The sequence below is a fragment of the Vombatus ursinus genome, unplaced genomic scaffold (genome assembly GCF_900497805.2).
Source record: "Vombatus ursinus unplaced genomic scaffold, bare-nosed wombat genome assembly UNPS02011613.1, whole genome shotgun sequence".
NCBI lineage: Eukaryota > Metazoa > Chordata > Mammalia > Diprotodontia > Vombatidae > Vombatus > Vombatus ursinus.
The window spans coordinates 1,775,068-1,788,393 of NW_020951391.1; the positions used below are offsets into that span (position 1 = coordinate 1,775,068).

Consider the following 13,326-nt stretch of genomic DNA (forward strand, 5'->3'; position numbering starts at 1 on the left):
TTACTCTGTCCAATCCTATTTCTCCCAGTGTCTAAAGAACCCTGGCACAACCCCTAAGACACACCCAAACTCTGATCTTAGCCACAACCTAAATCCTCACCCTGATATTGGTCCTAATTTAATCCCAATCCAGGTTTTGATTCCAAACTAATCATTCTCAAGTTCAACGTTGTCCCCAATTCGAACACATACCCCATTCCCTCTCCCTCCTTCCAAACTGCCCTCCTCTCTCTTACCTGCTGCCTCTGCTTGTAGAACAAGAGGCCGCCCACTGCTAGGAGGACCAGGAGGATGCTGGATACCAGTACATAGAAGAAAGAACCCTGGGGCTGAAGTTCAGGGCTTCCCACATTCTGCCTCTTGGGGCCTGTGTCAGTCAAAGGAAGCGAGTTAAAGCCCTTGTGGGCCCCGCCTGGGCCCTCGCCTCTCTCCAAACCTTGGCCTCCTCTTCCTCCTTCCAGCTTGGCAGGGCTCCTCCGGACCCTAGTGCTTCTCTTGCCCACCAGCTCCTCTTGGGGTCGGGGAATGCCCCAGGACTGACTTCTGGGGAAACCAGGCTGAGCAGGGAGGCTGGAGATGCCCCGGGTTTCCTCAGAGTGCAGCAGCTGGGTAGTGGGTGAGCCCAGGCCCGGGATACCTCCATGCATCTCCTCTGATGAATAGTCTCTGGCCTGGCCAGCCAGTGGGTTACTGCCCTCATCCTGCAGGTGGTCATTCCTCACTTGGGCCAGCAGTCCCTGTGCAAGAACAGGCGTCGAGGGAGTGGCGAGGAGCTCATCTGGATCTGCAGTCCCTGTCTGGATAGGTCCCCCTCCCAACAGGAAAAGGGGAGCCTCTGTTTCTTGAGACCCAGGGCTGACATCACCTGAGGCATCCCCTAGAGCTGAGTCAGTGTCGATTTCAGAGTTGAGAAGGCCCTTTATCCTAGGGGAATCGGACAAGTCAGGGGGAGACTTGCTGCTCCCAGGCTCCATCTCAGATCCCACCAGGGACTGGGAAGCAGAGAGCGTGCCCGCAGCCTCCATTGACTCCACGCTTCCACAGGTGCTCCGGGGGACTCGGCGCCTGGCACTGCCCTGGGCTGTTGTTTGAGGTGGCAGGTCACTGGGCAGGAGGGGTTTGCCCTCTGTCCCCTCAGAGTCTCCCCAGGCCAAGTTGGCCACTGGGGCTGTGGAGGGAGAGAGGGAGCTATGGATGGGGACAGAGGCCAGCTTACTGCTAGGGGTGGCTCTGGGGGACAGGCAGTTGCAATCAGGCTTGGTCACCACATCTGAAAGAACCACAGGGAGAAAGGGGGAGAGAGAGAGGGAGGGGAGGGGAGATAGAGTCACCAGCCTATAGCATAGCTTTCCCAAAAGGGTGCCAAGAAAGGGAGAGTGAAGCTGGGGGTCCCTTCACCACCCCCCTACTCAGCATCTAGGTTACTGAGAAGGGAAAAGGGAAGAGGATGCCAACTGGACATGCCCCATCCAGCAACAGAGATGGAAACAGTTAAGTCCAGTGACCAGAGAGCAAGGGAAGCAGGCTTTGGAGGAGACAGATAAGATAGTAAGAAGGCTAGACTTGGTTAAGGTTATTATGGGTTGTTATGGTTGTTAGGGGAGATTGTTATGGGAATAGCCAGCACAGGACCACAGCCACTCTGAGAATCTAGGTGCTGAATCACAGATTTAAGGCAGGTGAGGGAGGCTGAGAAACGGTCTCCAAGCCAGGCACTCACACCCAGAGCCCAGAGCACTACATGCAGACCAGAGAGCAGAGAGATGGGCTCGTGAAACCCAGAGGGCAACATGAGAGGGAAGAGAGAGAGAGGGAGAGGTTGGCTGGCCAGTCAGTATGAAGGAACAGGCCAGAGCCCAAGTGAGAAAGCCTGAGGCCCAGGCCCGCTGGAGCAACGTGACATGTGCTTAGCCATCACCAGGAAGCATGAGGCCTTGGCCACTCCTAGGAAGGGGCCCTAGAATCTGGCGGAGTAGTAAGGGTCAGTGCCCATCTCTGACAGAGACCAGAGACGCACTGGCTGAGACAAGGAACAAAGACAGGCGTGGCAAGCTGGCACGCATGACACTGGTACGTGGAGACGAGGACAGAGAGGGCACATGGATGCTGGGCGTAGGGGCCGGAGTTCAAAGTGACACTCCTCCCTCATCCTGACCTTGCCCCTAGAGCTGACACCTGCCCTTGGGGGAGGTTGAGGAAGGGCTTCCCTGGGCAGGGGTGGGGGTGGAGGCCTTCCAGAATCATCCACATCTCAGGGAATTTCAAGCAGGGTTCCCAGCGTAAGGACCCTGGCTCCTGGAGCCTACTCTCACCTGAACCCCATGTCTTAATCCAGGCACCTCTAGTCACGACCCACACAAAACTTCTGTGCACACGCAGGCGCCCAGGTGCACCCCCTACCCTCTCACACTCGGGTCTCAAAATTCCAACTCCCTAGGCCCTTTAGATCTCTAGGTGCATAGACAAGCAAGCACGTATGCGTGTGTGCACAGACTGGAAAGCACATTTGACTGCTAATGCCCATGAGCACATAAAAACCACTCCCCCCACACACATGTTCATGGAAACAGCTATGCACACACATTCTGCTCAGGCAGAATCACTGCCCCAGGGCTAGCGAAGTCATCCAAGTTTTGCTCTGCCCTGCCCCCACCCCCACGGGGATCCCTAACCCCCCTGATCCTCTGAAACCCTTCTCTTGCCTCCCAGTCGCCGTTCCTCATCTTCCCTCCCTCTCCTCTGGCATCTCCCAGCCCTCTCTTACCTGAGATGACACATTTGTCAAAACTACTGGTGCAATCACGGTTGAAGACACGCCAGTCATCATTAAGGAGTCTTCTGGTTTCTACAAAGATATTTTGGACCTTCTCCAATATCTGGACAGGGGTGTTATTGAAAGTCCTGACACAGGCCTGGGGGTGGGGAGAGAGAAGAGAAAGGGGACATCTCGATGAAGGTGTTGTGCAGAGATCCTCCCCTCTCCCTTGGCCCCTTTTTGCCTGCCTCTGTTTCTCTGAGTGAGGTGAGACCATGAGCCGGATGAAGGAGATGACCCCACTGGCCGTCTAGGCTGGAGATTACATATCGGAGGAGATGGATGGAGGCATCCAGGACCTGGGCTCACCTGGAGAGAGCCGAGGGCCCAGGCCAGGGACCTGCTTGCTTCTCATCGTGTCTTTTCCCTTTAATTTCCTCATTCCTCTCCCAGCAGCCTTCAGACACAGGTGTACAATATTGGGGAGGGGAGGGAACATGGCCCTGGCAGGGGATTGGTGAGTGCAAAGGAGGAACACAGGGGAGGGAAAGCCAGGTAGTATCTGCCCCAAAATCTTTAATCACCTCACTTTTAAAGAGCCCGGCCCCAGAACTAGACTGCCCGCCAGAGTTCAGAGAATATCCCTAACATTCCTCAGTCTTCAATGAAGCTGAGAACCAAGTTGGACCTGCGTCCCAGAGAGGGATCTCTTTCCAATGAAGATGGCTTGTCCCTGTAGGTCCTTCCCAAGCTTGGGTTCTATTTTGCCTTCCCCACCCCCAGGCCTTTTCCCCTCCCTTCCTTCCCTCCCCCTTGCTTGTTCTACCACCACTTGTTTGTAGGATCAAGGGGATGGGAGGGATAGTGATGGCATGGAACAGGCTGCAGCTCCAACCTCATCTCTCTTCTCATGCTCCCTGGTGACACACCCATCATCCCTCAGCCTCAGGTAGAGCTCATGCAGCTTCCTGGAGGTGTTGTAATTGGGAGAATTGTCCTTGAAGCGAATGATTTCCTCAAAAATGTCCTGGATCAGGGGAAATGCCGCCTTCAGGTAGCAGATGGAATCTTTCTGAAAAACATGAACCTGAAAATTGTTTCTGGGACCAACAGAGCCCAAAGCCCAGCCCCTTTCCCCCCATTCTTCTCTCTCTCCCTCCCTCTTCCCTTTCTGTTCTTCTTCCCTCCCTCTCTCTCTCCCTCCCTCCCTTCCTTCCTTCTTTCCTCCCACCTTCCTTCTTCCCTTCCTCCCTCCCTCCTTCCCTTCTTCTTCTGTCTCTCTTTGTGTATGTGTTTCTCTCTTTCTTCCAAGGAGCCAGATTTGCTAATTGGGCCCTTACACCAAAAAGGACCAAAAAAAAAAAAAAAATCAGCCTCTAGGTGGATTCCAACATGGCCATCTGGGGAGCTTGTCTCTCTCAGACCTCAGAGCCTCAAGAACTCTTCAGCTCTCGAATCCTTGGCTAATTCTAGTCCTCTAAGCTCAGGTGAAATAGTTCCCAGGAGGCAACATAGCCCCCATTTCATGGCCTAGAGAATAATCTACATTTGTTTCTTTTCTAGAATCGGAGGAGGTGAGGAAACAGCCGGGATCTGAGGGTAAGCCATACAGCCTGGACCCTGGGGATGTGCCAAGCCTGCTGAAGGGGAGGGGCACCCTCCTGTAGGTGCTCTGCTACACTGGGGAGAGGGTCATCATTGGAGAGAGCTCTTCACCAGTTTTCAGCATGCTGAGCCAAGTTGTCACTCACCAGCTGGTCCTGGTCTGCAAACTTAAAGGTAATATGGCAGGACGTTTCCATCTGGCTGTCAATCTGAAAGAGATGGAGCTGGCAGATCAGATCTCAGCTTTCCCAGGGTAACTGAAGGAGGTTTAGAGCAGAACTCCCAAAGGAAGGAGGGGAGAACACAAACAGCTTTGGGTCCCTTTGAGACTCAGTCCAAGGGCCATCTCTAACTGGAGACATCTTCTGATCCCCCCCAGTTGCTGGTGCCCCCTGCCCCAATTCTTTGATCACATATAACATTCCATCTCTCACCTCTGTGCCTTTGCATGGGCTGTACCTCTTGCCTAGAATTGCACTCCTTTTTAGAATCCCAAGTTTCCTCTGAAGCTGATCTCAAACACCACCTCCTCCTTGAGGCCCTTCCTGACCTCTCTCCTCCCACTCTTATCCTGGCACCAGATGCTGGTCCCTCCCCTCAAAATTGACTAGTGCTTATTTTAAAGATATTTGTTGGTTTATATTGTGCACATGGGGTCTCCCCCTATAGAATATAAGCCTCTTGAGGGCAGAGGTAATTTCATTTTTGTCTTTGCATCCCCACAATGCCTGGCAAACAAAATGTGCTTAATAAACGTCTGTTGATTTGAAGATTTGTATCAGAGCCCCTAGGTTCAAATCCTTCTTCTCCTCCTTACTACCTGTGTAACCTTGAGCAAGATGCTAAATCATGCTGAGCCTCAGATTCCTTAACTGTAAACACACACACACACACACACACACACACACACACACACACACACCTAGTGGGGAGGAGTGGGCCAGATTATTTCTCAGGTTCCTCTCAGCTCTAAACCCTAAAATCCTATAAATACATTTTAGTGTGTTTAAGGGTGAGGAAAAGGGAGGTGGAAAGAGAAGGACTCCATCTTTTTGGAAAAGGAGCTGTGAATGGAGAAGGTGCAGTTTTCAACTGTGATTCCTCATCAATGTTTGGGGGACCCCAGAGAGGAGAAAGAAGACAGTGGCCAAGCCAAGAGACTAAAACCTGGAGGAGAGAGGCCCTTCTAGTCCTTCAGGGGATCTGCATATAGGAACTCAAGGGTTAATGTAGGGGGGAAAGACATTAGAGCCTCTCCCTAGCATCTTCTCTGTGCTATAGGATTTCCTCTTGAGATAGCTAGCACCAACCTAGCAATGAAACTTCACTGAAGGTACGGGAAGGACTCATTGGGAAAATGCAGTCAAGGAAGAGAGAGGGTGGTCTGTTCTCCCAGGAGCAAGGCCTTCCCCTCAGGCTTATGCATATTCTTGGGGAAGAAGAGTAGGACGAGAAACCCTTTCCTTTCATCTCCCACATCTAAGAGCGAGGGGCAGCTTCTCTGGAGGCCCAGAGAGCAAGTCTCTTTGGACATCATCTGGGAAGCATAGGTTCCTGCGGAAGGGGGAGTTTGTGGGGAGTCATCTCCAAAGAACCTGTGGGAAGGTAAAAATGAGACCCAGCCTGATGGCCACCCCGCTCCATGCCCTGGAGTCTAACTTCATAAACAGCAGCCTCACGCTTCCTCTGGATTGCTGCCCGAGCCCTGTGGAAGTCCTACTATGGTCATGGGGATAGCATAAGTCATGCCTGGCTGTACAACATCTGTCGGTCCTGATTCTTGTTCCTCATCCATTGGTTGGACCAGATGATTTCTGAGGGTCCTTTAAATCCCAAGAACCAGTGAGAGAGGACTTTGGATTATAGAGGGGAGCCTGGTCCCTAGAACTCCAGGGCAGAGTTGAGGAGTGGAGGGAAGATCCTTCAATCATCTTGGAAGGGACTTCAGAGATCATCTCATTCAAATCTCTCACATTAGAGGTGAGGAAACTGAGGCCCCAAAAGGTGAAAAGCCTTGCCCAAAGTCCCAGAGATAAGAAGCAGGAAAGATTTGAACTCAGTTCCTTTGACTTTAGATCTGGTGCATTTCTATTAGAACATACGGATTCCTCTAGAAGTATGATCTGAGAGCTTTCTTTCCTCCTGACATCTATATTACACCTCTCCTTCCCTTTCATCACAGATCAAAAATTATGTCTCCTAGGGCAGGAATGGCCGCATCAGGTCAGTGTACATTTGGGTCCATCCTGGGGGCAACATTTGCATACACTAGTTAGTGTGGAGCAATTAATTACCCCTTGGTGGCCCTGGAAGTTCCCTCCTGGACCAGAAATATTTGCTGAAGCGTTGGGGTTACTTTCCTGGGCAATCATTAACTAAGGCAATGGCAAGGGTCAGGGAATCCTCAGGACATTGTACACAAGGGTATAGGGAGGCAAGGCTCAGGGCTCCTTTCTCCTCCTGGTCCTCTACATAGCCGGGGAAAGTCAAGGACCACAAATAATTGATATTTTAAAGTTGTAACTAGAACTTTTTGTAACCTGGAAGATCTCAAACTTGGTCCTCTTAGCTGATGGGCTTGGGGGTAGGGGCTGAGAAAATGAGAGGTGGGGGGGAGACAGATGCCAGGGATGGTGGGGAAGGGGTGAGGCAGGGCACCCCAAGGGAGGTAACTTCCTATTTTAACTAATTATTCTCAATAACCAGGCACTACGTTCTGTTGTTTTTATGTAGAGGACAGACAGGTGCCGTCAGCACTGAGTCCTGGGACAAAGCCCAGTTTGTCCCTCCACCCAAATTGTGGCTCCAGGACTTCTACCTGAATGTACAATTCTTCTCCCATCTCCTCCACTTCTGCCATCTACAACCTTCACACCCAGTCCCCCAAACTCAAGACTAACATGCCTCCTGTGCTGCAATTCCTTCCTCTCCCTTCCCATAAGACAAGGGGGAGGGGAGGATGGGTAATAACTTATCGCCACCTGCCTCTCTCTACCCTAGAGCTACTCTTCCCTTGTACCTGCTCCCCCAACCACCCCATCCTACAGTTACACCAGTTTCCCAAGGGAAAGGGTGAAGGAGGTTGGAGTGGGGGTGAAAGCCTGGACATACACTCACCAGCTCCTGCAGCATCCTTAGGTGACCTTCCCCAATAAGACGGTTACAAGTTTCTGGCCCATGAGAGGGAAAGCTCCAGACCACCAGGAGACAAGCCAGCAGAAGCCAAGAGCCCAGCCATGTCTGAAATAAAGAAGGCCAAGGGAGATTCAAGAAAGGATCCTAAGTCCTTCCTGGCAGCTAAGACCTGAGGTTTTCTACCCAATCATGACTCTGGTCAATCTGACCCCTACTCCTTAGTCACTCCTGAAATCTTTTATTTTCCTCAGAAATTGAGTGACAATAGTCTTAATCCTATCAATCCCTTCATCCCCCAAAACATCTGGCTCCCACAAATCCAAATTCCCCATGCCTTTGTAGCCTCACTCTGCACATCCATGTCACATGTGTCCCCCCTTCTTTAACTGCAAGTCCAAAGCCAGTTAAATTGCTCAGATTAGCTCAAGTGGTGCTTAATTCCATTCTGTTCTACCAATGACAACACCTGCCTATCTTATCTTTCTCATTACTTTATAAGCTCCTTGAAGACAAGAGCTGTGTCTATCCTTTATTTTGTTCTCAAACCATTTAGAACAGTGCTAGGTACTTTGTGACCTCAGTAACTGACAGACGTCCTAGCCCCCTGAGACCCAGTTCCTACTCTAGCTTCTGACCTGGAGAGCCTGGAATATTTTCTCATACCAACCCTCCTCTCTTTTTCTCAACTTTGCCCATTCCAGGCTAGCCTCTGGCTCTTCCCCTGGAAAATATCATTGTCCAGCCTTAGTTTCATCATGGAGTCAGTCCCTTTGCCAGAGACCCCAGGGCAATGAGCATGCCATCAGACCCAAGCCAACAGATTAATCATAACCAGAGGTGCCAGGCTCCCTGGGCCATTCTTTAGCTGGCATTTATCATATTGAGCTTCCTTTCTTTTCATTTCCCAGATGTCTCCCTAGCATGTTCCCTGAGTGTTCTCACCTGCCCTTCCATTCCATCCTCTAAAGATGCTCCATGGGAGTTGGGCAGGAGACAAAGAACTTCTGACATCCTTCTCTTCCTCACAGGCTTCTCATCTCTCTGGATCTCTAACATCTTCTCTCCCTACCTCCCCTACTATCTTGAGAGGGGAGACACAAAGGCTTTCCCTGGGCTCTTTGGTGTACCTTCCTGACAAGTAGCAAGCTGGCCACTAGTATGTCCCACTTTCCCCACCTCAGGAATAGGCAGTGTTGGGGTTGAACAGAGAACTTTCCTGGAACTCAGGGACAGGTCTTCTCCTCCCTCCCCAGCTATGTGTGCAGCACAGTACACATGCTGGAGGGGATACAAGAAATGCATAGGGCATGAGGGAAGGTGTGGACAGAGCCAAAAGCCAGACTTAGAGGAAAAGATAGGGGTGGAAGGAGTGAGAGATGGAAAGAAGGGGGGCTGAGAGAGGGGGAAGGGAGTGGTGAAAAAAGGGATAAAGATGATAGAGAGAAAGAAAGAAGGGGCTGGAGATAAGACAGTGAGAGATGGGGGCAGAGCTAAAGAAAAGAGGAAGCAAAGAAGGAAAAGAGAATGGAAGAAAGGGCTAGAGTTTATAATGTAGGTGATAATAATAGCAGACAGCATTTATATAGTCTTTAAAGTCTGCAACACTCTTTACATAAGTTATCTCATTTAATCCTCACCACAGCTCTATGGAGGAGCCAAAATTTAAACCCATGAAACAACAAGAGAAAATTAGAAAAACATATAGAGAATTATGGAAACCTAGCATATGATGATTTCCCCAAAAGTATCAAAATATATGGTTCACTGTGTGCTATTTAGGGAAGAAAGAGAGTAGAATGCACTGGAAGTAACAGAAAGGCTTCATGGAGGAAGTGGGACATGATCTGGTCCTTAAAGGATGGGTAGGATTCAAATAGAGAAGAGGTATGACCAAAGGATCATATGTTGGTGACAACCCCAGAACAGGCATGACTAGAAGACACAGTGCTCCTTGGGGAGAAGGACAATCACTTGGTACACTGAGATGCCATGGACGTTTGGAGTAAGTAATAGATGATGCCATTTCTAGCATTAACTAGCTGTGTGACCTTAGACAAGTACCTTAACCTCTCTGGGCCTCAATCTCTTCATCTGTAAAACAGGGCCTCTGAGGTCCCTTCCAATTTTAAATTTATGATCCTGTAGATGAGGAGTAAGATAGGATCCAAGGACTGATCCAGTAAAACTCCCTTAATGCCCTTCTTCAGGTTTTGGAGCCAGCATCTTGGATCTGGCATTCTGAAATCTCAGGGCTCACTTTAGTAAGTAAAACAATAAGCAAAGGCATGGCCAATGTGACCCTATCCCAGGCTAAGGACAATTCTAATTTGCAGAGTATCAGCAAAAGCTGGGATGTTGCTTTCAGTGTTACTAACTTGGTAAAGGTTAAAGTGGGACTGGAAAGAAGTGAAGTTATAGAACACATTTCTGTTCAAGATTTCAGAATACCGAGGCAAGGCCCTGCTATAGAAAGACTCAAGATATTGATGGTTGAGAAGGCAGTCAGAAGCGACCCTTGAAAAATCCATGATGTTAGAGGAGAGACACTATCTCCCACCACCACTACCACTACCACCACCACCTCAGCTCCTCAGAGCTCTAAACCTACATCTTATCTCCTGGAAAAATTATAGGATCAATTATTTGGGGCTGGAAGGGACCTTAAAGGTCATTAAGTCCAACCCTCTCATTTTTACAAGTGATGAAGCTGGGGCCCAGAGATGTGGCTTGACTCACAACTAGTTTCTGAGGTGGGTTTTGAACTCAGTTCTTCCTGAATCTAAGTCCCGAGCTCTATCTGTCACATAACACTCCCTGTCTGTGATATACTCTGTCCCTCACTGCAGGCCGGGCACTCATTCTCCAACTTGCGGGGAGTATTTGCACTTTAAAAAGGACCAGAGGGAGAGGGCAATGCTTAACTCAATGGAATGAACTGTTTCTGATGAAATTTATGCAATAGTGGTAATGGGAGGGGCAGTGTATTGGATAGAGGAGCATCCCCCATATTTACAGGCAACCAACTACCTCCTATCTGCCAAGACTGGCTCTGAGTGTGGCTGTGGTTTCACTAACAAAGTGAATGTATCAGAAGGAGCCCCAATGCTTCTCCACCCTCCAGCATTTATCCTTTACTAAAATGTGAATGGGCACCCAAGGGTTAACTTTCTAGCCTGCATCTGGCCAGCTTTCTTCCCTCTCCCCTCCCAACCTCCCTTGCTCAGAAAGGAATCTTTGCTACAGGCAGGGCTAGTAGCTCAGATAGCTGTATCCCTACCCACCCTTTTAGAACAGCAACTTGTAGCCCAGCTGAGGCCAAAGTGGAAAGAAGCCTGCAGCCCATCTTTCAGCCTCTCTTCTCAAAATCTCTGACCTTCCACCCTTCATTCAGGTTCTTTCCTCCTATTCCCACTCCCCCTAATTCTATTTCCCATCTTTGCTTCTCTGCATGATATCCCACCTCCAGTTCCTTCCTCTCCTTTCACCAGTGTTATCCCATGCCTCCCTTCTGCCCCTCACCTCTTTCAATCCCACCCCTATCTTTCCATCTCTTTCTCTTTCAGTCCTTATTCTTTCTCTCAGTTAGGATGCTGGTTCTCTGTCAGTCCCTTTCTCCCATTTATTATCAGATCTTCCTTGTTGCTCGTTTCCCTCCCAGTTCTCCATTGGCATCCCCTTTGTGTTCAGTGCTCCAGAGAACTCCATCAGAGTAATGGGGGAAGGGGGTAGGTTGAGAGTTTTCTCACAAGCCACCAGGAACCCATATACATTTAAGCATCCTTATGCTCATATCTGTGAGGAGAAGCCTTGAAGCTTTTCATTCCACCTCTCAGAAGAGGATGCTGTTCTGCCAATGCACTGCTTGCAGAGCTGAGCTAGGCTTGCCTATCTACAGACACCAGCCTCTGTGTGTCTGTGTGTGTGTGTTGGGGGGGGGTGCTTCAGCTATCTAGGGAAGAGTACCAGAACCTCTCTCTGGCACATCCTTAAACGGTGCCTACTCTAATCCTACTCTTTTTCTTGCCTCTTTGCCTTAGATTGCAGCCTAACTGGACCCACATTTATTTCCACTTTCTCCAACCGCTTTCAGACCTAATTAATGGGGGGGCGGGGGGGGCGGGGCGCTAAGCTGTCCCATGAAAGATCTCTATTCCCTCAAAGAGTTAGCGGGGAAGGGAGGTGGGGAAGCTCTCAGGGCCACAATGAGACCCAATTTCCCCTACACTAGTTAGTTCCTGAAGACATGTCCCTGCCTGCCTGTCCGGAGTTTTCTGCGTGAACTTTCCTCTATTCGCTGCAGAAGTCAGGTTGCTTGGCACCGACCTGGGCATCCTATGAGCTAGGAAGCGCTTACTTGGCTGCTGACCAAAGCCTGCTCCAGCTCCAAGCACTGTGGCCTTCTGCCCCTGTCCCCCTTCTAACGGTCTGGCTTCTTTAGCCCCAAGATAAGATACCAGGCAGGAAGCCAGATAAAACACAAGCGCGAGCTGAGCTTCGAAACCCCCCATCTGATTTAGCAGTGGTCTGGGGCAGAGTCCAAACCACGCGAAGGGGTTCCAAACCCTAAGTCTGTTAGCCAAAGGCCCTCCTTACCCACTACCCTGGTGCCACCGTCTTCCTCTCAGAAGAATGGGAAGAACAAGCATCTTTAGGATACATACCTCCCTGGGCAGCAGTTTCCTGAGCCTCTCGGACTTTGCACAAACTTTAAGCCACCCCTGCAGCTAACTGATCAACAGGCAGCGTTAACCTAGCAATGGCAGGAGGGGTCTGGGGTGGAGGAGGGGACAGTAGAAAGACCCCCTAAAGGAACGCAGCGCCCATGTTTCCTGCCAGTGGCTGCTCAGAATCGGGGAAAATCAGGAAAGAGCAAATGAAGAAAGAAGGGGCGGGAGGAGAAAGATGTAGGCACGCAAGAGAGCGAGCGAGCCTTTGGCTAGCTGGGAGCTCCGCGGCCGGGGGGCTCTCGGAAGAGGCGCGCGGAGCCGGCGCTTACCGTGAGTGGGCAGCTCCCGCTTGCGCCCCGTGGGGTCATCAGGGCTGCTGTCCCCGGGGCCGGAGTTGGAGCGAGCGGAGCCTTGCTGAGCCGTGCAGGGCGCCCTTCTAAGTGGCCGGCGGCGGGGCTCAGGGGGCCTGCTCCACGCGGCCTCTCGGAAAACAGAGGAGAGGGATAATCCAGTGGTGACGCTCGGCTCGGCTCGGCTCTGTGGGGCTGGGGGCTGGCGGAGACCTGAGTCCGACTTTCACTTTCTGGAGCCGAGCTGAGCGCCACTGGCCCAGGCGGGCTCGGCCTTTTAAAGCGGCCTCTCAGAGCATGTGGTTTATGGGAAATCACCTTGGAAAGGGGCCAGTTAGTCAGACAGCGAGGCATAGGCGCACACAGCCACACACGCCTACTCCCCTTCCCTCTCCCCTTTACCCTCCCCCCCTCCCCCTTCAGTCCTTAACTTTTTGTCTTCTTGTCTCGCTCTTCCTCTCAGGCTTCTGTTCTGAGATCCCAAGTTTTGGTAAAAATAACTCTGCCTCCCATCCCCCGCTCCTCGCTCCCCTCTTCCCAGCTCCCATGCTTAGTTCTTTTACTTAATCGTCAACATAAAGGCTATCTAGCACAACCGGTATTGTCACTCATGCTCAATATCTATCTTAAGGGAATTTCCCTTTGGACCTGAAAATTGCTGGGACTGAATGGTTGACAGCTAAAAGCATAGCCTTGTCTAGGTAGGGCACTGAGGAAGGATTTGTCCCGATCATATTCTCAAACGGGAATTTCCCTCCCTCTATCCACACCCAGTGAGATATATTTCTGATGAGCACCACTTTCCCTCCACTCA

At 50.8% G+C, this 13,326-nt stretch overlaps 1 protein-coding gene across 1 annotated transcript in view; it reads right to left on the reverse strand.

Annotated features, from left to right (window-relative positions):
• Positions 1–12,775, reverse strand: part of CSF1 (colony stimulating factor 1) — a 20,652-nt gene extending 7,877 nt beyond the window's left edge. The window contains exons 1-6 of the mRNA XM_027856718.1: positions 12,492–12,775; positions 7,478–7,600; positions 4,507–4,569; positions 3,651–3,827; positions 2,765–2,912; positions 237–1,270 (exon numbers count right to left, since the gene is read on the reverse strand). Of these exons, the coding sequence (XP_027712519.1) occupies positions 237–1,270; positions 2,765–2,912; positions 3,651–3,827; positions 4,507–4,569; positions 7,478–7,600; positions 12,492–12,530 (1,584 nt within the window). The 5' untranslated portion in view covers positions 12,531–12,775. The remainder of the gene's footprint in view (positions 1–236; positions 1,271–2,764; positions 2,913–3,650; positions 3,828–4,506; positions 4,570–7,477; positions 7,601–12,491) is intronic.
• Positions 12,776–13,326: the final 551 nt, after the last annotated feature.